The sequence below is a fragment of the Carassius auratus genome, chromosome 35, assembly GCF_003368295.1.
Source record: "Carassius auratus strain Wakin chromosome 35, ASM336829v1, whole genome shotgun sequence".
NCBI classification, from domain to species: Eukaryota; Metazoa; Chordata; class Actinopteri; order Cypriniformes; family Cyprinidae; genus Carassius; species Carassius auratus.
The window spans coordinates 15130170-15155012 of NC_039277.1; the positions used below are offsets into that span (position 1 = coordinate 15130170).

General features: G+C 36.6%; 1 protein-coding gene across 1 annotated transcript; it reads left to right on the top strand.

Annotated features, from left to right (window-relative positions):
• The first annotated feature begins 732 nt into the window (after positions 1–732).
• On the top strand, positions 733–24843 carry LOC113054554 (leucine-rich repeat-containing protein 75B-like). The gene is made up of 4 exons (XM_026220178.1): positions 733–1269; positions 6331–6459; positions 10950–11062; positions 23018–24843. The coding sequence occupies exons 1-4, from the start codon at positions 988–990 to the stop codon at positions 23577–23579; spliced, it is 1086 nt and encodes a 361-aa protein (XP_026075963.1). The 5' UTR covers positions 733–987; the 3' UTR covers positions 23580–24843.

Here is a 24843-nt window from a genome sequence, read left to right on the forward strand (position 1 = left end):
TCCAGTGAACATGTCCAAAACACCATGTCACGAAATCCAAATATCTAGATTTTGAATCATTAGATGTCTCCCTACAATTTTTTTTGGCAGTTATATGATTTAGCTACATAAGGAATGAGTTGTAGTCTACATTTGGCTGCTAACAGAAATCTAAAAAACAAAAACAAAAACCTATACATAACAACATTGTGGCATTAAATGATTTAAATATGCCAATTACTTTGAAATGAACTAATAATTATTTAAACTTCTTTAAGATGTAAAAGTCAAAACTGTCATAACATAATCATAACTGATTAATAACTGATTAAGGAAATATTTTTCATAGCATCTAGTCGCGTGGTCGTATTTCCTGTCGGCTGTTCACAAACACAACTATTCGCGAGTGAATCACTGTACTCGGTTCTTTGTCATGATTAAAACGATCTGAATCGATTCAGTCTGAATCATTCGGACATCTCACTAACACGCTGGATTGTTTGAAGCGGGCTTATCGGTATTACACATAGGCTACAGAAAACAAGTGAGTCACTATAAATATTTCTGTTAAACTGTATGGTTGTGTTGATGGTTATTGTTAATAAAAAAATTGTAAACCGATACTAATACAGAACGTGTTAACAGGACAGAAAGGGCTTCAAGTGGGCGGAGCCGTATCTCCTGTAAACAAATGTGGAAATCGAGCGCTCTGATTGGACAGCGATTGAGATATGGGCGTGGCATATGGGAAAGCCTGGAAGAACACAAACACAGCGGAGGTGCGCAGGGGCAAGAGAAACGCAGAGAAAGTGACATTTAAATTATTTCATGCTCTCAAATGTAAATTTTACTTGATTAATTTGATTCAACACGAGCAATTGAACACGATGAAGTGTAATTATGAGCGCGCACTCACTAAAGAGAGCTTATAAGGTTTACTTTACACATGCTTATTGACATTTTTTTTATTATTATGAATAATAATAAATGAAATAGGGAAGTTGAAGCATGGGATCGAAGTTAACCAGACAAAGTAGTCTGGACAGCCAGGCGACTTTCTTTCGGAGGGGACGGCAGCATCATGAGCGGGATGTGGAGAAGAGGACAGGAGGAAAAGGAGAGTTTTTACTCAGTACACTGATGCTCAAGTCCGACAAGCTCCCCGGAATGCTGCGCAAATCCAGTCCCAGCCCGTATGTCCGGAGAGTGGCTTGGGTTCGGGAGATCCAGACCCTGCTGAAGGAGCAGAAGGTGGAACAAGCCATCGATGTGTTAAAACTGCTTAGAAAGGTACAATAGCTTATTTATTTATAAAGCAGATTATCTAGTTCTTACACAGAACTACAGGTGGTTGTTGTTGCTGCTGATGCTGCATGATGTTTTCGACTGAGAAAATCACAAATGAGGTCTCTTTAATATCTCAAAATTTAAATCCTACCCTTAAGAAATGAGTGTCGAACTGCGATCAGATACTAAAGTCTGCAATGAAAAATGTGAGGTTTCAACACGAATGCAATAAGTTCTAATAAACTATTTATTTAACATTTTTATCGGGCTGTACTAAAGCAAACTAAATAATTTGAACTAAAAATCTTACAAGTCTTACAAAACTACGTTGGAAGGACCATGGTACAGTGTTGGTAAAACCATGGTGCTTTAATATGTACCAGGGTACTAAACGACTACCATAATAAACCATAGTATTTATAAGGTAAATTATTATTGTGTATTACGGTATTTACATGTAACCTTTTCCAAAGTAATGCAATGTTCATTTGTTGTTAGTATAATAGTATAAAGATAGTATAAATTATACTGTTATGTTGGCTGTTATAAGTTATAATCATATTCCTTTTAAATTAATACTGTGATATAAACATGGACACTCATTTGTATCTAAAACAGGAAATTATTATGGTATTTCCATGTTTTTTTACAATACTATCATTTACCATATCATTTTTGTACATGCATATTTTTGTATTAGAAAACTCCTTAAAATCTCTTTGTGTGATTAAACATCTCCTCTAGGTTGATGGTAAAACAATATTTCTGATTCTCATATGATTCTCCATCATTTTTTTTTGTGCTCTACATCATGATGGACATGCTTTTTTAGTTTTTCTTTAAATTACTGATAGAATCTGTCTCACATGTTCTTCACAACTTAATCCAAAAGCATCACGGTCACTCAAGATTTCCCGTTACTGGAGTGCTTCAAAAATGTTCTGATTTGCATATACTGTAATTGTCAAAAAGGATGAGCTGAACTCCAAAAGCTGGATGTCACATACTGCTCAGAGTAAAACCAACCTCTCCAAAGCTCTTCACGTGATGTCTTGATCACGACTGAGAGCTGTTGATGAACACTTCAGCTCTTGAGGTCTAGGTGTATTGCTCAAATATTACAGCTGATGATTGGCAGGCAGCTCAGTGCTCCGTTAGTCCATCATTTTATCCTGATGGCGAATCAGATCTGTGCAGTAAGGTCACTGGTGCAGACTCATTGATCCAGTGTATGCTAATGGAAGCCCCACAGTTCCAGCCTGAAGTGTTTACGAGAGAATCAGCACATATTATGGACTTCAGGAAGGCATTGAATTGTGTTTATTGATTAGCTTGTCAAGAGGGATGTTCACAGGAGCATCTCAATGTATGCAACCTGATGATGAGGGTCCTCCAGGTCCACCCTCACTGGATAAAAGGTGCTGAGGAAACCTTCTTTTATGCAACAGGAGTCATTTTAATGTGATGTTTTCTAGCTTGTTGAGCATCTGGAGGGAGATTCTGGACATCTGGATCAAAAGATAATTGGAACAGAATGAAATGATGGGATTGAAAACAGTCAATTGAAACAAGATAGTCAGAGTTTTTGTTCTTCTGGGATATTTTTTGGTTTTCAACTTAGGGGCATTGTAACTGCAAGCTTCATCTTGCAGTGAATGCTTTTGAACAAACATTTTTTTGTTTGTTTTTTGAAAATTCTAAAGTTAATGTCTTGCATATATTTAACAACAATTACATTGCTATTGTAGATGATTAATATGGTTGTGATAGTCTACCTTCAATTCTAATGTCTCGAGTCCCTTCTTCAGTTATGGTTCATGATTTAAAGTATCATTCGTGAATGTTGGTAGGTGGTAGGTTCTTCAAATTATTCTAGGCATTTAAATATCTGTTTGTTGGTTCAGATTTAGTCAGGGTTAAGTGCATGTTAGGTCATCACTTTCAGCCCTGTCTGGATATGGCACTTTGTCACATGGATGCCCAGCCAGTCGAAAAGCTTTCCAAACATGGAGTCGTCTCACTCACCCTGGCCCTGGAAGCCCTTAGCACCCTGTTTGAGGAGAGAGGGGTCATGTCAAGGCAAATCTCGCTACCTTTTAAGACTGTAGATTGCTGAAAGAAATTATTTTCTGTGTGTTGAAAAGCAGCTTTTCTGTTCAGGGAAAAATGGATTGGATTTTAATCAACTGGGGGTCAGAATGATGGAGCTGGATGCTTCATTTTGCCCCAGAGAGAGTGAAAAAGAACCAAAGCGAGGAGGACAAAAACAACATCCCTTATCTCCGCTGTAGCTCTTCCTGTGCCCTAATGAGTGCAATTCATTTTCTGCCATTGACTCTCATTGAGCAATGCAGGAAACAACTCTGCTTACATGCTCTACTGAGCACGTGCAGTCGATGTCAATGCTATAAGATTTTGTGGTTGTATAATAGCATTGAATTTAAAATGATGTCTCTTTGACTTTAATCTCCCAGACATGACTCTGCTTTGCCTATATTGTCTGGATGTGGGTCAAATATTTTCATGTCCCCGTCGGTTATTGGTCTTAATATGCTGGATAAAGATGGAAATCAAATGAGTTAGTTAACGTTTATCACAATCAGTGTTGTTATTCTTAAATAAAACAAGAAAATATGAAGTGTTTTTCGGTAATTGACACAGTAAGCCAAAACAAAATAAAAGCTTTAAAGAAATATTAGAGAAGCAAAAACTTATAAAAATGACATAAGCACACAATAAAAGTACTTAAAGGGGGGGTGAAATGCTATTTCATGCATACTGAGTTTTTTACACTGTTAAAGAGTTGGATTCCCATGCTAAACATAGACAAAGTTTCAAAAATTAAGTTGTACGTTTGAAGGAGTATTTTTGTTCCAAAAAAACCTCTTCCGGTTTGTCACAAGTTTCGGAAAGTTTTTTTCGAGTATGGCTCTGTGTGACATTAGATGGAGCGGAATTTCCTTATATGGGTCCTAAGTGCGCGCTCTTCTGCCGGAAGAGCGCGCGCTCCCGTATAGCAGAGCAGAGAGAGGCTGAGCACAGCCTGATCAGAGCAAGAGCATCGCGAAAAGTCACAAAAGAAGTGTGTTTTTGGTTGCCAGGGCAAGACAACCCTGCACAGATTACCAAAAGAGAAACAGCATTAAGGGACCAGTGGATGGAGTTTATTTTTACAGATCATCAATGGAGCTGTGCAAGTATTTTTGTTTGTTCCCTGCATTTCGGATTGCATGTCGTTTATTTCTTAAGGATAATGCAGTCCCAACGGAAAAGGGTCACGATTGTGTGTTGGAACCACATGCGGTGAGTAAAACTGCTTCAAATATCTCTATGTTGTTAACTTAGCTATCAGCGCGTAAGCACATCAAGTAAACAACATGCGATGTTGTCATCAAACTGCACTTTCCACATGTAACGTTACAGCTTAAAAAAAAAAAAAAAAAAAAGACGACATAAAGTGGAACTTAGTCATTTTCCAAAACCGCTAAGCAAATATATACAGTTTCAGTACATACCACATAGCATACCGCCTTTGCTGATGCTGCTCTTGTTAAATTTCAGCCTCTGGATCTGTGTCACAGCTTCCACATGCTCTCAACTCAAAAGCCTACTGGCGCTCGTGATTCTTTAGCTCCGCCCACACGTCACGCCTCTAGGCGCTCGTGTTTTTCCGGGAAAAATCGGTACAGACTATCTTTCTCTTATAAATATAATAAAAATAAAGACTTTTTGGAGTTATGAAGGATGCAGTACTACTCTATAGGTACTCAAGATTAACAGGATATTGAGTGAAAACGAGCATTTCACCCCCCCCTTTAAACTTAAACTAAAGTAAAATCTAAAATCTAAAAAGCTATTTTAAAATAAATTAAAAAAATACTATAAAAGTATATAAATATTTTTAAATATTTTTATCCACTTTGGTTTAAGTGGATTTTGCCATTTTATTTCTTAATTTCTTCATTCATTTTGAATATTGTTGTATAGGTTTCTCTTGTCTTTTATTATTTGACTAACAAAAAGTTTAGCCCTTTTTTCTTTAACAAAGGCTAGTTCCTAAATGATGTCACTCTTCAGGAAATTAAAATCATTTCATTTGAAAAAAAAAAGAACAACTTAAAAACTGCATCAGAGAATATAGTAACTCTCAGTCTTTTACTGAGCAAAGGTTAACTTTAGCTTTTTATTTCCGCCTGTTCTTGCCATTGTGTAAAGATACAAAGCACAAAGAGCCCCCCCCCCCAAATTCCACTAAATGCTTTATATGAAACCACTTTTTACTTACACTGTACAGTGAAATCACTGTATTAATTTGGTTACAGTGTTCAGAAAGTACTGCAGAACAGAAATGACCTGTGCTATGCTTTGCAGATGGAAAACAGAGGGATTGGAGGAGCTTCCAGATGTCTGGGAATCCCTGAGAAACAGAATATCAGTCTGAACCCCAAAGGGAGGTTTCCACTTCCCTGGATTCAGCAGCTTTCCTCCTCCTGCCAGTTTCTTCATCAATTTCTGTGTTCGCCTGGAGGCATCAAATGTGTTTCGCCCTCTGTATTCACTTCTATACATCCGCTTTGTCCCTACTAATTGGATTAAACAAGAAACGTCGTCCTCAGGGAATTTTTTCTCAGTTCTCCCACTTGTTCCCTGATGGTCATATCAGACTCGCTTGCCTTGGCTGTTCGGTGGGGGGGAAACACTTTAGCTGTCTACGATAAGCCCGGCTAATAAGCTGTCACTGTGTCTGCACACACTTTCTCTGCCATACTTAAAGAATCCGGACTTAAAGGTTAGCAGCGCTAGTCCAGCAATAGATCAACAAACAGTTCGACTGCTATTTAAAGCTTTCTTCCGAAGCAATAGCGAAGTAAACAGGATGGAAAGATTACTTTATCTCTATGTCATTCAAAAAAGACCCTCGTGTAATCTCTCGAATGGAGATTGGACGCGTAGGATGAAAGGATTAAGTTGTTGAATATCGAGGTTTATCAGTGACCTTTACTCGCATTTGGAATCCTACATGCTTAACAATCTCTATCACTCTCTCTTGTTCTTTCTCAACAGGACCTGGGTCTTGAAGGAACATCTCTCAACGACATCCTCTACAAGAATGCTGCCTTCCTCAACCTAGTGGATCCAATTTCCCACGAGCTTTTGCTCAGTTTGGCCCGAGACATGCAGTGTCCAAAGAGGGTAAGCCACCAGTTCTAATAAGTGAAGATGATTGTAAACACAAATTCATGAGGTGGCTAGTTGTGATACCAGCTTACAGCTGTCAACATTAACTCTGGATCCCTGCTTCAGCTTGAGCTAAAACCTGTGCACATGTTCATTACTCAGTCTCCAGATATGTAGAGCGTTTATTTTTAGCTGGTGGTAAGAGGCTTGGCGGGACAATTCTACAGCTCCGTCGCCTGGATAAGACCACAGGCAGCTGTCATCCCATGGCCAGGACTTGAGTTTGAGCACTCATGCTTCGGTACCATCCTAAATTAGTTTGCAAAACATCAGGAGTATAGAAAGATGGCACTGACTTTTATTTTGCTCAAGAGAGCCATCAGTGATATTTTCATTCCATGCTGAAATTCCACAGTTCTGTTTGGACTTAATTGGACAGAAAGGGCAGCACGAGGAGCACTTTCCTATATTAGACCGACTTGAATGGGCATGGCTTTTCCTTTTCTGTTTAGACTTTTTTTAAATAGCAAATTGAATCAACAATTCATGTTTCTTACATGGATTCTTTCGAAAAATGTGCAAAACTCCAAAAACATACCTATACAAACTACTGATCGACTGATATTGTTTTTTTTTTTTTTTTTTTCAGCCGATGCCGATATCTTGGAATGCAGGGGAACCGATATATATATTTTACAGATATATATATATTTAATTTACCGATATTTTTTTTTAAATTAAAAATAAAAGTCCAGTCTCAAACACATAGGCCAAGCAGAAAAACATTTCGGCCGATGACGATATTTGAAAAATGCCAAATATCGGCTGATATATCGGCGTTGGCGATATATCGGTCGACCACTAATACAAACAACTGACTGCAGCTGAAATGAACACTAGTTGCAGTAAAACAACAACAACTTTTATTCCTTTTCACACAAATTATTATAACAGAGCCAGATTATTACTTTATAAAATCTTATTTTTGTGCAGTTCCTTGCACAATATTATGTTATGACTTCAAAACACTTTTACCATATTGTATGATTTTTAAACAAAAGGTTTTGACTATTGTATCACATAACCAGCTCCATATGTGTGGCTTTTCTCACACAATAAACCTGCTTAGTAGCTCACCTGGTATTTGTGTTGTAAAACCTTTATGTAAAACGTTAAACATGAGTCTGTTTGCAAAAGAGCTTGTGGAAGCAAGTTAAAATGACATGTTATTTCATCAAATGCATTTTTATCTCATGTTTGCTTTTTTTAACGCTATTGGTTGGGTTTAAGATAGGGTTTAGTGTTGGTGATGTGGTATTTTTAAACCTGAAAGAGCATTAATCTTGTAGCGCATCTCACCTGACTTTTCATATCCAAACTAGTGTATGTGTATAACAACCAACAAATTAAAACAGATTCACACTTTGGATAAATCCAAATGTGCTTTATGTGCTCTTAACTGGAAATTTTACTTTGAAACATAAAAGAAACAACATCATGTCATTTTTTTATCAGTCACATTTATCCAGGCTGCATATTTCTCATATAAAAAGTACTGCACTTTTGAACTCTTTGTCAGTCAGTTTGCATGTCTGATAAAGGAAGACTCCCACTAGCTGACATTTTGGTTAGCCTAATGTAACCTAACGCCACTCCCTGATTAAGAATGAAAGCGAGGTCACCGACTAAATGACTGGCTCTGACATTCCCTTTCAATTCCCTGTCACGTATTGCAACGGTCCATTTTGACAGTAAATCAATGTGATGCTTGCTAAAGTAAGAACAGGAGCACATCATGAGCATAAACAATTGTAATAGACTGAATTAGGATGCAAATCATTGACTTATTTAACCTTGTAAATGTGTTGATATAGAAAGCAGGGTTGTGTGCTGTTCAGAATTTTATTAAGAGTCAAAATTCCCATTTCAAATTCCAGTTCGATTCCTTAGTTTGTATTTAATTTGAAACAAGTTAGCAAATGATGTAGAAATTGGAATGGATGTAAATCAATAAAAATTGAAAATCATTTAACTGTATTTTTTAACTGGAAAAAATGCAAAACACACTTTAAACGTTGGACTGACAAATCTTTTTTTAAAAGGTTTGAAAAAAGACTTTTGACATGCCTTTAGAAAGTTTATAGGCAATATGAATGAAACTAGCTATATGGATGGACAGATGGATGGATAGATAGATAGTTCTGCCTCTGCTTCTTATTTTATCTATTTAATAACCAAAAACTTTAATTTGCAGTGTAGCTGGGGAAAGTTTGGATCAGATCTGATCTGGACAGTGGGATTAGAGAGAACATTTTAACATTGCGAAAAGAGAATTCAGACTGGATATGTGGTTAAGTTTTCTCTTATTCCCAACTGGACTCTTAGCAGGTGCCTATAAAAATGCTTGCTATCCTCCTTCAACAGAAGAAGCCTTGAGGAGCTAATCATGTTAGCCCAGAAAAACGAGAGCGAGGGATTGAAGGACTCTCAATTTTCTCTGCTTCTTTTCTTCCTCTCTGACTTAATAAACACGCAGTTACCTGCTGACAGGTAGAGCAAATCCCATCCCACTGAGCTCAGAAAAGCCACCTTGCTCCTAAAAGAAATGGATTCATGCCATTCAGATGTCTTGGCCATAAGCCAAACCGCTTTGTTATACTTATGTAATCAGTATTGAGGTATACTAACTTTTATGTAGAGTTGGATTAATTTTAATTAATCCGTTTGGGTACGTGAACTGGATTAAAAATAAATGATTGAAAACTCACTATGTGGCTTGCGTATACGTAGCTGCGGATAGTCTGATTTATTTTAATGAAGCAATTTATTCAGACAATTTGAGTAACATGAACTGGATCAATAAGAAATAATGATTCAGTGATTAAGAACTCACTAAATTCTGTAACACTTAAGTTTAGTGACCAATTCTCACTATTAACTAATAATTGATTACTAGCATGTTGGCTGCATATATTAATACCTTATTCTGCAGGATCATATTTTAGATTCCTTCAATCCTACCCATACAACTACATACCTTATTAACTATTAATAAGCAGCAAATTAGGAGTTTATTGAAGCAAAAGTCGTAGTTAATAGTTAATAGTGAGAATTGGATAAACTAATATGTAGCATCAGAAAGTTTAAAATGTAATGAAATAATCATAGTCTGTTTTTGCTTGTATCACTGAAACGCTGTACATAGGTGGCTCTGTCAACTGGAAAGCGGAGCTCTGCAGCTGCATGTGGTCTGTTTTTATGAGAGGTCTGTCTCTGGTTTAACGTCATCTACATGGGAACACTGCAGCTTTGCTTAACTTCCCCAGCTCTGCTTGTAACACAGTATAATGTGTGTCTCACTACACCAGCAACTAATGAAGTTTTGAGTCCCAGGAGTGAGCTGATGGGGATCCTCAATCGCAGTAGTTATTCATGATGGGAATCATGGGAAATATGAAAAGGCATTTTAATGAGCTTTTGTTTGTGGGTAGCGCATAGATTTTGTTTTTCATTTAACCGTCTTACAATTGACAGTTTTTCATTAAACTGTGGCAGTCGCGTATTGAGCTATGGCTAATGTCTTAATGTTCGGTCCCTGACTGAAAGTCCCTCTGGGTCGCACGTCATCGAATGGACAGTGTCTTTATTAAGAGAGTTCAATAAAACTAGTCCGATAATCACTCACTGCTACCAGAAACCAACTTAATATACATTAAAGATTCAACAGACGGCTTTGTTTTGACTCTATAGCCGTCAGGAGGCCACTGAGATGCACATGTTTATTTCTTGTCATTTCAAAGACTGATAATACGAGCAAGTCAACTCCAGTCAATGGCTTGGGCCAGTCTTTTGAGTTCTCCTGCTTCGCTCACGTTGTTGTGCTTTAGCACTGATTAGATTTACTCAGCTCTGCTCTGGCCAATCCGTTTATAGAGGGAGAGGTGAGCCAAAGCCTGTTCTGATGCAGAAATGGCTGCAAGCATTGTTTACCGAAGGCCTTGAGATCGTTTTAAACCAGCCTCTCACCCACTAGTTCAAAATGGCATGAATAACGAAGACTTTTTAACTGAACTCTCACCTTCATCTCAAGCTATATGTTGTATTCTCATATTACTTTATTTAAATCACTGTAAAAATTCAAGAGAGTGCAACAATATGAAAAAAACATATGTATTAATATACATATAGAAATAGGATTTCCCTATGAATGAAATTAATCAATACTTTTTTTAACCTAGGATTCATTAAATTGCTCAAAAGTGACAGTAAAGACAAAGGCTCTTGTGGTTTATTGCTGATTTAATTACACTAATCATAATCACTGACAGATTAACCTGAACAGTTTACATCTCTACAACCTTTTAATAGCACTAGATATGGTAAACATTCAAGTTTTTAAGGTTCTCTGTCAGGGACCATAAGCCCCCAGATTGGGGCTTTATTTGTCAGCCCGTCTCCCAGAACACCTCTTCATCATTCGCTTCTCCTCATTCTGGCTTTTTCAGGAGTCTGACGCTCTCAAGTCCTCTGAGAAGATCTGCAGGCAGCTGATCTATCACCTGACCCCTCACTCCAAGTGGAGCAGACAGAACGTGCCCAGGAGGAAGTCTCAAGCCTGGTAAGAGTCTTGCATCTATCCATCTGTCCCCTATTAGGATACACCTCCACAGCGAGGTCAGCAACTGACATCAGTGCTTAGAAAACTCTGCGCTGACAAACTGAAATACAGACAACTAGAAGAAAACAAGATTAGTCATTCCTGACATCTGCATAAGATGCTTAAACGGGTATGAAAGTTTAATTGGGTTAATGTTGAGCTACTTCACTTTTTCACACTCGCTATGCAAAACTATGATTATTATAGTTAACTTAAACTAAAATAAAAACCATAAAAAATAGCAACTTAAAAATGTGTGTCTGTGTGTGTGTGTGTGTGTGTATATATATATATATATATAAAAATGTAAAAAATATATATGTAAAAAAAATGTCAAGTTACAATTTTTCATGTATTTCAAGATAACGCGTTATTATCGTTTCGGATGTTTCGGATAGCATGTGAAGACAGCAGAGAGGTGCTTGCTCAACACAGTGAATCATTTTGTTAACCTTGTGGTTTATTATTGTAACACACGTCCCTCTCACAATATATTGCTTTACAGATCTATTGCTTTTGACGCTCAGAAATATTCACGCAATCATGCAGCACGCATCAGAAGATCTGCGCTCTGGCGCGGTTAGCAATCACACTCACTGATCTATAGCTGAACCGCACTCTGGTCCACCTTTTCCAAACGCCCTTCGGCACAGTTAAGGTTGCTGCGATGGGTCCCGCGATCGTGCAGGTCTCTTTTCGGAAGGTGTCTGTTACAAATGTTATGACCGAGGCTCTGGACTCGGAATATTTTCTATAAAAACTTTCATGTCCTGGAAGTGACAAAAGGCTTGTTTTATATTTAATTTAATTACATTAATGTTATAAGTTGAGATTTAGGCTACAATAAATATTTTAACTGCTACTATGTAAAAGGAATACTGGTGTAAAAAGCATCCTTATTTGCAAACCAAATGTTATTACACTTTTGTTCATATAGCAGTAGGCCTATTTTTAAGTGAGAAAAAGTGCACAGTACACTACTTTTGAATGCACTGTTAGTTGTGTGCAAAACAATGTGATTAATCGCCTACAATAATCTTATTAATCGCGATTAAAATAATTGATTATTTCCCAGCACTAATATAAAAAAAAATAAAACTATAAAGCTGAAACAAAAATCTGTAAACCTATATAGATATGAAAAAAATGACAAAATCCAAAAAGGAATATGCTAACACTAACTAAAATGAAAATGAAAACAGAAAATATATAAAAATAAAAACAGATTCAAAATATGAATTAAAATAACTACATATTAATAAAAATAACTACTTATTTACTAATTACTAAAATAACACTGCTTGTGAATACAAAAGAAGATAGATATTTTGTATTTATTTAAACATACAATGCAAGTCGTTGTGGTCTAATATTGTTTAAACTTGATTAACTTTAATTGTATAGATGAAAAACGACGAGACATTACATCTTTGTTTGAGTGTAATTGTCCTGTACATTCAGTAGAAAGTCGCACAGGTTTAAATGGGGAAGGTTAGTAAATGATGACAGAAATATTTTGGTGGACGATCCCTTTAATGAAGCAAAAGCAGGGATCAGAATGGTCTAATTCATTATTTTGGCTCAAATGCGGACGGATGAATGTTTCTCTCAGATGAGTTCTTTCCTCAGATATCGGTGATTTCCCACCAAACAGCATACGAAACAAAGGAAACGTCTTTCCCTCCGGGTGTTGGGCAGGTATGGTGAGGAAAAGTCATTACGAAAGGGAAAGTCTTTTTAATGATATCCATGTTCTCTCCTCATCCCAGAGCAATTAACCCAGTTTGAGAGATTTCAACAGCTGCAGTTAAGAACCTCTGCTTCTTGTTTTATCACCAACTCATCTCCAAACAAACCTGAACAATAACAAGACATCATCGCCATCGCTCACGGAATTCGGGAACCTCTGCTCTTTCAGTCTCTGTAATGAAAGCCTAATCTGCAGAAATGCCTCCTCCGTTAGTCTCGTCACACCCTCGGAGATGGTCGTGAGGGACAAGATTGAATGCTTAAGTGGAACAAGACGACTATTACAACCGTTGTTCTATTTAAAGGGAACAAGAGGAGAGGAAAGATGCTGTGTTGCTGATTCTCTCAGCTTCTAAAGACGTCCCATCTCTCTTTCCTCTGTCTAATATTCTTTAGGAGAGCTTTCAGGCTCCTTTAAAGCACATTGATTTTTTTCCAGCCTAGCACCTCTCCTAGAAAAGCTTTAAAGAGAGAGGTTAGGTGGCCGGAGGGGGAAATCTGAAAGACAAAGAGTATCAGAAAAACTCAAATAGAGAGAGCTGAGAAAAACTGCATTAGTTAGCATCTGTGCTGCTAGAACCAGAGTCGAAGGGAAAGTTCATCCAAAAAGGAACATTCGGTCATCATTTACTCACCCTCATGGTGATCCGTAACATTGTGTAGCATCTTTTTGAGTTTTTCCAAAAATGAGTGTTGACTAACTAAAAATTACTAACAACTAAATGATTTATGAAAGTTGTCTATGTGCTTTTCGATTCAATAGCTATTATTCAATAGCTTTTCCTTCTCCTTCTCCTAACTTCTCCTCCAGTGAGTTTTTGGATCTCATTCATAGTGGCACATGTGGCATCAATGAACAACATGCAAGAGTTTCTGATGGGTGTTTTTTAACATATTTCCTTCACAGTTTTGATAAATAAACTTACACTCTAGTGAATGCATTATAGTTCATCACGGAGTAACTGAGCATAGATTAGTTCTATATTATTTATAGTATATAAATATAGTTAATAGGTGTAGATTATTTTTATATTATAATAGTTTTATATGCATACACATATATTGTTTTATATATAATTTATATTTATATTATAATATAATGCAATATGTATATATTAGAATTTTATATATAGTTGTTTTATATTTTATATTTTTGTGTGTGTATTATATAATATAGTTATTATAATTATATATTAATTATTACAGTTAATTCGCACACAGTAAATTATTAATTAAATATAATCATTTTAAGTTATGTTAAAGATAAGGTAATGTGTTTGTATGTATATATATATATATATATATATATATATATAGTGTTTGTTTTATATATCATTATTTTATATTTAGTTGTGTATATATTATATTATTTATAATATTTTAGACATAATATTTATATAAAACATAATGAAATGTTTTTTGCAGATTTAATAATTATATATTTTTTTATATTTGATCCTTTAAGCATTAATGACAAATAATTAAATATAAAAATGTTACATTTTTCAAAATGTTATGAAAATATTGTGTGTGTGTGTGTGTGTGTGTGTGTGTTTGTGTGTGTGTGTGTGTGTGTGTGTGTTATGTATGTATATATATCAATGAGACAAAAAAGTTTTTCCGTGATTTTTAGATTTTTCATACTTGTAATATTCATTTCAGATCACGTCTCTCAAGCCTCTGCGCTTGAGAAGCGAGTGTTCTTTTCCTGGTGTTTTTAAAGTCTGTTCTCGATTCCTGGCTAATCACCCACATATTCTTGATAGCTCCTGGAAAAGCCCCTCGTGCGAGAGCACAGCGACGGTTGTTATTTCATCAAGCCAGCATTCCTGCAAGGCAGCCGTTTGCCTCTCAGCCATAACGGCCTCCCAAACGAAATGGAATGATGAATCTGTTTAATAAAGCAGTCAGCAGGGGTGAAGATGAGCCCGCAGCAGCCCTCTGTGTAATTATCCCCTCTCGTATGGAGATCGTGGCTCTGCTGCGGGGTCGCCTCTGACGTGTTGATGTAAAGTTTATTGGGGGAGCGTTTGCGCTCACATTAAAAGCAGCGAGGAGTTGATATTTGTCAGCTAACATCCTCTTCATTCTGATAAGCATTATGCGGAGTGTGTTGGCTGCCTGCCACTGGGGTAAAACATACACGACCCATGGCTGCCTGGTCAACAGAGAGACACAGTTAAGAGCATGATGGGTCGAGAATTCACGACAGAGTGAGTCTGACCCAAATGTGGACCAGTGGATGGTCACGGTGGGCTATAAAACTGGCCTGTTTTGGCTGGGGCATTAGATGACAGATTGAGCCGAGCACATGTGGGGAAGCTTGGGTTTCAGTTTACGTGATGCACGTTCCCACTGCTGGCGGACAGTGGCCAGTTTTCTATCACAGGCACATACAGTACACACACATGTCCACCCGAGAGAGGGTTGACGCAGAATGATCTGCATCTGATGTGTTCTGCATCCCACATCCATGTTTTGTGTCCAATTTAGATTATAGGAGAAATGCACTTTGAAGAGATCTTACAGTTTTGCTTTTCACTCTAATTTATCTTGTTTAGATTTTTGTGGCATATTCCTAAATATGATGTGATTTAGTTCCTCCAAAAATAGAAGACAATTGTATGTTAATTATATCCCTCCCAGAGAGCGCTGAGGCAGTACCATTATTCACCGGTGGTATCAAATGTTACTACAGTGTAATTTTAATATACACCTTGATAATTATGATTATCAGATTCATATATCATGGTATTTATTTGTGCACTGTGCAGATTTTGCATTGCAGAATAATAGTTAAACATATTTGCTTCCCCCAATTCCCATTTCAAACATCTAAGTTTCATTATTGTAATACATAAAAAATAAATAGAGATGATTAAATAAATGGAAATTTTATTTGATAAAAGAAGAAAGAGAAGAAAAGAAGTTATAAAGAAGTTATATTAAATAAATAAATGTAGAAGTTAAGAATTATATTATAGAAGTTAATATAGAAGTTAAATTATATTAAACATTAATTCTAAATGTATTTAAATATAAAATGTAAGTTTATTTGTACATAACTGTGGTATTTATGGTGGTGTTACCCTTCATTTATGTTGATTTAACTGTCATTTTTAATTGGAAAACTGGATAAAATACTGTTTAAGTTTGTAGCATATGATTTGGTTGATACCACAAATAAAATAAGATAAATATTTTGTATATTATGTGCTTTTGGGTAGAACCAAACTACAGTGATGGCATCAAATGGTACTACAATGGGATTTAGAATTTGATTCAATTTTTTTTTTTTTTTTTTTTTTTTTTTTTATATAGGTTTATTTAGGGTGCTTACTTTTTTGGTTTTGGAAAACAAGATAAAAAAAAGATGGATTCAAATGATTTTGGTAGTGTACACTTTAAGCGTTTCTGCTTCCTGACCTCCCTGTTGACTGTTTAAATGTGTTTGACCTACATGCCCTGGAGACCTGAGGTAAAGGTCATCAACAGGTCTGACTCATCTCTCCTGTTTCTCCCTTCACTCTCTGGTCGCTCTGCTTTTATTTCACAAACTGATGTTCTTGCTCTGCTTTGTTCTCGTCCTCTTTGCCCGGGTTGAGGTATAGAGCTACTTTACTTCACTCAATTTAATCCTATTAGATATGGCATTCTGCAAACTCTACCTTGACAACAGTGTTAAGCAAGCATCCTTAAGTCTTATCCGTGATAAATCGCCTGTTGAACCCCACATGGGGAACTTTTGGTACAGAAAATGTAGCTTGTTGTAAATAACAGAACATATAAAGACAGTTTTCAGCCTGACTGTCATCCTCTACAGGCCTGTGTTGTTTGACAGTTGTAGACGAGAGTAGCTTATTCCTGATGTGTAGTGGTATTTGGTTCCTTTTTAGCTAGTATACTGTGTGTGTGTGTGTGTGTGTGTGTGTGTGTATGTGTGTATATCTATAACACATATATATATTTATGCATGTAATATGTTTTTATTTTATTATTATTTAATATATATATATATATATATATATATATATATATATATATATATATATATATAATATTATATAAAATAATAAATTATACATTTTATATATATATATATATTAATATATCACACATATCTGTTAAAGAGAAACAATAACAAAAATAATCTGTGACCGTTGCTGATCTTTGACCACTAAGGGTTTAGGAAATAAACACACTTTTTAGCTGTACCATAAAATTAAATATTAATTAATTCAGTAAAAAAAAAACATATATTAATGACAATTAAACACATTTTCCTGTAAACTCTACTGCAATGCCTTAAAAACATAAGTATTCAAATTATATTAATATTATATATATATATATATATATATATATATATATATATATATATATATATATATATATATATATATTTCTAATATTATATGTTATATTTTATATTTTATTTTATTTATACCATGTGCTTTTTGTAAGACGTGAAAGTCTGTTTAACAGAAATATTGATTGACATTCAAAAAGATATGTTACTGTATTAGCATGAACACAAACAACAGCCATAAAATCTCTGCCTCATGCTAAAAAGATGCATTTGCCCTCCAAACGCTTTGATTAGCATAAACATCACATCACTGTTTGTAACCTTGGCAGAAACCAGGCGCATTTGCCTACACATAAATTCCCAGAGGGCTGACACATTAAAAAGGCCAAGCAGACAGTCGGCACCCATCCGCCGTACATAGAGTTCAAACCAGCTATCAGCCGCTGGGGTGCATCCCTTCTGAAGTAATACATTTTAATGCTGTTTCTGTCGCCGTTTTGCAATGACTTTGCGCCCGCCATGCTACTGTTATATAATCCATCACTTCCTTGCAGACAGGCCTCTCCAATAACTCAACTGTCACAGCATTATACAGCCGGATAGAAAGGAGGTGCAGGCATTAGACTCATGCTAACAAATGCATACAGGCATGTAGCATTAGCTGTGAGCAGGGTTTTAGCTTGATCTCTGCAAAACGCTGTGCTGATGTGTTTTAGCAGAGCTTTGAAGTGTCTTTTTTGAAGGGTTTCTGCAGATATGAAGGGAGCAGTGCTCCTCATCAGCCATTTTAGGAGCACCATACTATCACACACATCATGTGCTATTATCATCATTATAATTATTGCTATCATTACTCTTGCCCTGCCATACGCTCTTATCAAACGGGAGCTCTTTCAGTGGCTACAAATATAACACTACTCTACTACACTTCTGAAACGGGCAAGCGTATGTTTTATAATCCGATTCAAATTGTGCATAATTAGACAAACCTTTCATCAAAATTACTGCGCCATTGAAAGCACCCCACGATTATATTAGAAATGAGTTTTCCAGGGAGATTCGAGGAACAATCAGTTTGATAAGTAATATGACATGCTTAAACCTTGTTTATGAAATTTTATATGAACTTTTAAGTCGCATATCTTTTCTGCTTTATCTAGATAACTTCATGCTTTTTTATCAGTTTTTCTCTCATTAGCAAGTACCATATAATGTCCTTTGGCGTAGTTGGTTAAGCAAATTTTTTATAAATGACATTTTTCTGTATTTTTATGGTATCACAGTAATGAGAAAATGTCTTTAATCACTCCAAAAATATATATTTTTAAATTCAATCAACAACAAAAAAAAACACAATATAATGTTTTTATGTATTCATAATTGTTCATTTACATTATATTTATTTATTTTCTTTATGAAAATATGATTATCTTTTGGGGATAAATATGAATAATAATCATTTATTCATTATTATATTATTTTATTTAAGTAAATTATGTGTTTTATTTATTTGTTTTGAATTTTTAAAAGTATTTCAGTAATGAGTATTCATAAGAAATATATATATACATACACACACACACACACACACACAGGTTTTTTCACTCATTAACACAGTACAGAAAAAAATTGCATAATTTATCATTGTTTTTCTGATTTCATTATTTATTTATTTTACAATATTACAGTAATGTGAATTTAAATGAAAATATATGAAAATGAATGCCACAATATAAAAGAATCATGGATTAACATTCTTTATGCAAAATATAATTTCTTGAATATATATATATATATTTTGATCCTATTGCTCATCTGTGCCTCTAATCCTTCACATTCGTTTCACGTTATCATATGGCATGAGTTTTCTGCTGGCACAGTTGGTGAAGCTGCTGCTAAGATCCACATGTCCCGAGATTCCTCTTGTTGGAGGGATCTCACATGTGATAGTGTGTTTGTGTTGATTGAGTGTTGCTAGGTGTGTTAATCAGGATGAACTGCTCCAGGAACTGGCACTGCTTCAGTCTGACTCTCACCGTTAAGCCCACAGTGGCCTTCTGACGGCTAATTAAAGCAGGATGGCATCAACTCATGCTGCCACACAACAAGCGAGAGCTGGGATGATTTAGAGATTGAGGGCAGTGGGGGCTGTTTATGGTAGGCCAGTGTCTTACATGATAACTTTTAGTAAACATCCCTGGATATCCCTGAAACAGAAACTAAAGCCCACAGTACTGTTTAAACACTCTTTTGATTGAACAAGTCTTGGCACCAAATAAGAATCATCAAGTGTCTATTCATTTCATAGCGTAGGTCCTTGTATAAATTCATTAATCAGTTCAATCTGGTATGTGGAGTGTTTTCCTGCAGGGAAATGTGCATGATGTGTATAATTTAAATAAAGAGCTCTTTTTGTGTGATTCACCTCAGTTCACCTCATTTACAACTCCACATTTTGAAATTCTAACTAATAAAAAGGTTCGGACCGAAAACAAACTTGTTTGAAGTTTTGTTTTTATGCGTATGTGTGTGAGTATGTGTGTGAGTACATGTATTTGTATATATGGCTTTAATATTTTGCGAATTACCTCAGCAGAACTGCAAATAATAAGACAGCCCTGGCAGCATAGGGCTTTTATACTGAGTTTTCTGTTTACTGTCGGCATTGATATATAGCCTCGACTATATCCCACCAGTATTGAAATGGGTTTAGCCAACTGGAAGTCATTGTTCTGTGCGGTTCACATTTAAGATGGCTGGGAAAATGTGTATATATGTGGCACTGAAGAGAGACAAAACCTGATTAGTAAACCATAAACCATAAACATCATCCGAGAGGAGATTCAGAGCCTATGGAGAAGAGGAAGAAATCTAAAAATGTGACTTAGACTGTCCATTCGGCACATCGCATCATATTACACTGTGCCTTTAAATCTAAATAAAGTCTCAGAGACATAAGTTTATATAGAGTCTATGTCAAAAGTGTCAGTATGGGGCTATATTAATGGAAATGGGCCTTCAAACCTGCCACGTCGTCAGGGCTTGGTAGAGAAATCACTTGAAGAGAGTTTTGACAATGTTATTTTGAATCATGGTGGCATGGTATGTAGATCTGCACTGACAGGTTTTTGAAAAGATTTTACCCACAAGTCAGTGTGTGTTGGGAAGCGCTACTGAAGCTGTGCATCTCAGGTTTACTAATATACCAATTTTACCTCGCAGAAAACGCAATGTATATCTTTAGCTTAGCAAATTAAATCACATGTTCAGTGGAAATGAAGGTATAATAGTGAAATATAAGTACTAGGGCTGTCAATTTAATCTTAATGTAGTGCAATTAGCTTTTTGTACTGATATTGTCTGCCACCATAATTAAATATGTTTGAATCGTGTTTCTTAGGTGGCTTTTCTCAGCAATTATTGATGCATGTGATCAATTGATTGATAAATATTCATCTTGTCATGTAATTATTTGGGCAAATCCATCAGAATGTGTCATATGTAACAGCCTCATATGTTTGAATGCTTTCCTTATCTGTATTTGAGGTTACATTTGATAGGTCATGTAAGCTCTCTGAGAAAACATGTCAATATCCCAAAGGGCAGAGTGGATGAACAATGCAATTAGAGCCAGCAGATCTCTCATTAAGCAGGTCAAGTTCCTCCATGGATTCTAGATTGTTCCGCAGTTAATTTAATCAATGCAGTGATTGGTTTTGTCTACTGAAAAACATATAACTTGGGAAATCAACATTAGATTTTTAGATATTTCATTGGAAATAGGAGATTATACTGATAATACTACAGAGTATTTAAATGCAAGGCAAAAATGTGCACATCAAAACTGTCACATCACATATAAATCAGTCTTGAATTATCAGCAATGTCAGGAGATCTTGTTAACAATGTCCCTGAGATAAAGGTTGCATGATCCAGGATTAGCACTGCCATGTTATCTTGCAGATGGGCAACCAATTCTGGATTGCAGTCTGCTACCTACCCCATCCATTCCACCCCCATCCCACCAACTCCAGGAGCTCTCAGCACCCTTCCTCACGACTATGACACCAACACACTGTTGTTTTTGCAAATGACTGATCTATGCATATTGTTTAGCTGGACTTATGGTTCCTACGCAGAAAAGTGCTAGCGGCGTGCCAGGCAGCCCCTGTAGGAAAGACCTTAATCCAATCAGACGAGCCCAAACTCAGAACAATAGAGCACACGGCGTAGGAAGTCCAAATCCTGCAGTCACAGCAAAAGCCCCCCTGAATGTAATGCTATCAAGCAAAGCAGAGGAGAAGCAGATGGACTTTCCCTGCTGCAGAGGGGTGGGGTGCTGCAGGGTGAATGAAGGAGGGAGCTGCATTGCTGTTCAGTTGTCAGCTCTCTAATTTAAAGTGTAGTTAGTGCACAAGGAGCTGTTGCTCATGCATGGGAGTCTTTATTACTTCCCATATATTCAGTGTATTTTATGTCAATGTAATGCAAAGAACTGTTCTGTCTTCCATAAATATGGAAGACAAGCTGATTTACAGTTATTTTCAGGAACTGGCAACCTTTCCCTCTGGCCACTGTGTCATTCACTTCTTCATCTGCAGACCAGTTAATGGGGGAGCTGCAGTAGCGTTTTTTTTCTCCTTTTTTATGAGTCTATGAGAGAATCAAATCCAAAACCCACACCATTGAGCATGACTCAATGCTTTGAAACAAGCTTTCAACTGAATGGCCATTTCTGTTGCTCTGGCTTTGCAGGTATGGATATGCAGGGGATGGGCTGATTGGTGATGTGCGTTGACAAAGGGTTCCACCAGGCACTGTGCATCACCAACAGCATTGATCGTCATTGTTAGAAACAGTTAGAAAAGAGTTAGATTGAACTTTTTAGAGCTTTATCTGAGAAAAAATTAAGGAAACTGGTGAAGTCACATGGATTTTGAGATTGAATGATGACTAATGTTTGCATGGCTAATTTGTTTTATGGGAATCAAGTCAACTGTAACATACTCTCATATATTTAATGTACTGTAATAATTGTTAGAAAGGTGAAGGTGTGTTTTACTTGGATGTGTAAGTTTGATTACTATAAAGAGATTTAAAGTACATTTGCTACACTGAACAGTCCCACTTGAGCAATGGTGTTTCAAGTGAATGCAAAATGAGTAATTACCCCAGTTTCAAAGAAAACCATGAGACCTGCTCCCATGTGGATGGCAAAAATGCAACAAGTGGCATCAAAGCTTGCTTTTGAATTGGATTCGAACCCAGGCCTCCGGTGTGGTAGGCAAAAGTTCTACCACTGAACCACCAATGCTCATAAGAATATGCATGTGTTTTGTGTTGCCTCACTGGGATTTTACAAACCTGTTTTAGAACGTATTAAAGTTTTGTCCTAAAAGGATACTTTTGTTTTGAGCTGCTTTAGAAAGCGTAAAAGTATCTTTTCAACCACCATTGCATACGGTTTTTATTTATTTGATTTTAATGATTTTTTTTTTTTTTTGAGTGGTTGTCTCTCTGTATAGGTCTGTTCTAGAAACCTTGAAAGTCTTGGCCTCAAAAAGCAACTTCCATTGGATGAGAATAGTCTCATGGTTTTGTTAGTCACTTAAGCTATACCCCCCTCACAGTTGACACAAACATGTTCTACACCAAAAAAAAAATGTATAAACTGAAACGTCATCTGAAACAGAAAAAAAGCCAATGAAAAGAATGGATATATTGCATAGCATTGCGATTTAAAATTACTCTCAAATGACCACATTATTCTGTAATAATGTCACATTTTTATATCACGATTGACATGATAATATTCTAAACGTTAAAATGCTAACCCTGTTTATTTTTTTCTTTCACAGTCTTAAAACTAAACTGAAAAAGAAATTAACAAATGATACCGTGGATCTGTCTGGTATCCCGCTCTCTGGCCGTGATCTGCATCGTGTGGCATACTATCTTCAGAACAACGGTTCGTCTGTGACAGCGGTGGACATCAGCTTCACAGAGCTCCAAGATGAGTGCTTGCGACTTCTCTTACCATTCTTAGGAGTGCTACCCAAACTCACCACCCTCGCAATCAACGGTAACCGACTGACTGTAGCTATCCTTAAAGACCTGATCGAGGTGGTTAAGGACCCCAAAAAGTTTCCCAGTTTGGCCTGGGTGGACCTGGGCAACAATGTGGACATCTTTACAGTGCCTCAGCCGTTGCTGGTCGCCCTTCGCAGACGCTTTGGATTGAGAAGCAGCCTACCTACCATCTACGAATACAGTGAGGGTCAAGGCAGCAGCTACTTCCTAGAGACTTCTACTGAGGAAATCAGTGTGTTTGAGGAGGAAGAGGATGAGCTGGAAGACCATCTGGTGCTGGAGCCCTGGAGTGTAGAAGAGAAAAACACATTGCGTTACTGTGAAAGGTGATGGACTCTGCTGTTTCTTTTGGTTTGGTATTGTTCTTTTGTTATTCTAACACTCCGAAAAAAGGTTCAGTGTATCAACATTGTAAAAGCATTGAGACCCCTTTGCCACAAAACCTAAATGGAGTGCCGTGAGATAAAAAATGGTTATGTAAAGTTGGTTCCTGGAGGTGGGATTTTGAAAGAATGGGGTGGGGGGGTCAGGACCTGTTTCTCTTTCCCACAAACTTTATTCTTTAGTCCAATAGCTGCAGAAAGCACCAGGGAATCTGTTGTTTGCAACATTATACTCAAAATTAGGGTCAAATACTAACTAACCACATATAAAATAACAGAACAAGACACATTTGTATGTCATAGAACGACTACCAGCCACATCAGCAACTTTCAAGCTTCTAATGTGAAATGTTCACGTTGGGCTTGTGACAGATACGACCAAATGCTCTCCTCTGAGAAAGCTTTTGTCCAGGGTAGATTCGCCTCAATTAGACGAGCGAGGAGAGGTGAGAGAAGAGAGAAAAAAGGCTGCTAGAGTGCCCTCGGGCTAGGAGAGATACTGATGTCTGTGTGTTTGCATGTGTGTGTGTGTGTGTGATGTTTTTTTGTGGACGCTTATGATGCAAATGTAGCTTTAGCCAGAGCTCATTAAACAGAACACACAGGCAGTGAGAGACTAACAATGTCGCACAACCAACATGGTTTTCTTTTTTTCTTTTTCATTAAATCGCATCCAGGTTGCAACAAGGATTACATTAGAAGACACATAAGCAGCTGGCAATGTTTCATCAGCGCAAAAAAAAAAATGTCATGAAATTGTAGTGAAAATGATTTTTATTGTTTTATTGTTTGGTTCATGTGAGTATTTTGTATTTTTAAACACATTTGATGTAACAGAGTTCATTTATTAATTCTGAATGCTGTGTGTGTGCAAATGCACCAGTGTTTGACAGTAAACGTGACCTTTTGAGTTGTTTTGTGATGCCCTTTGCTCCACAGGTGGCTTTTCCTTTTCTGACGCGTGTCTGATTTGTACCTTACACGACAGGCTTTTCTAGCTAGCCGGTCTGGTTCTAGCTTTTTTTCTTTATGTTTATGACTCCAGTGTCTACATTTTCATAGTTCAAAGTTAATGTGTTCAGTTTTGGTATGAATGTCACAAACAGTGTGACTCTAATAGCTCCGAGCACCTGGATGTTCTTTTCCTTTCTGTTTTAACTCTAATGAATGATTGTTCTTGCTGTGTGAAATAAACTCTGTTTGTAAAAAGA

Excerpts from the sequence above, each read along its gene's own strand:
- LOC113054554 (XM_026220178.1), top strand. The coding sequence starts at position 988 with ATGGGATCGAAGTTAACCAGACAAAGTAGTCTGGACAGCCAGGCGACT. Across the intron at positions 1,270-6,330 it reads TGTTAAAACTGCTTAGAAAG|GACCTGGGTCTTGAAGGAAC; the intron begins GTACAATAGCTT and ends CTTTCTCAACAG. Across the intron at positions 6,460-10,949 it reads ACATGCAGTGTCCAAAGAGG|GAGTCTGACGCTCTCAAGTC; the intron begins GTAAGCCACCAG and ends TGGCTTTTTCAG.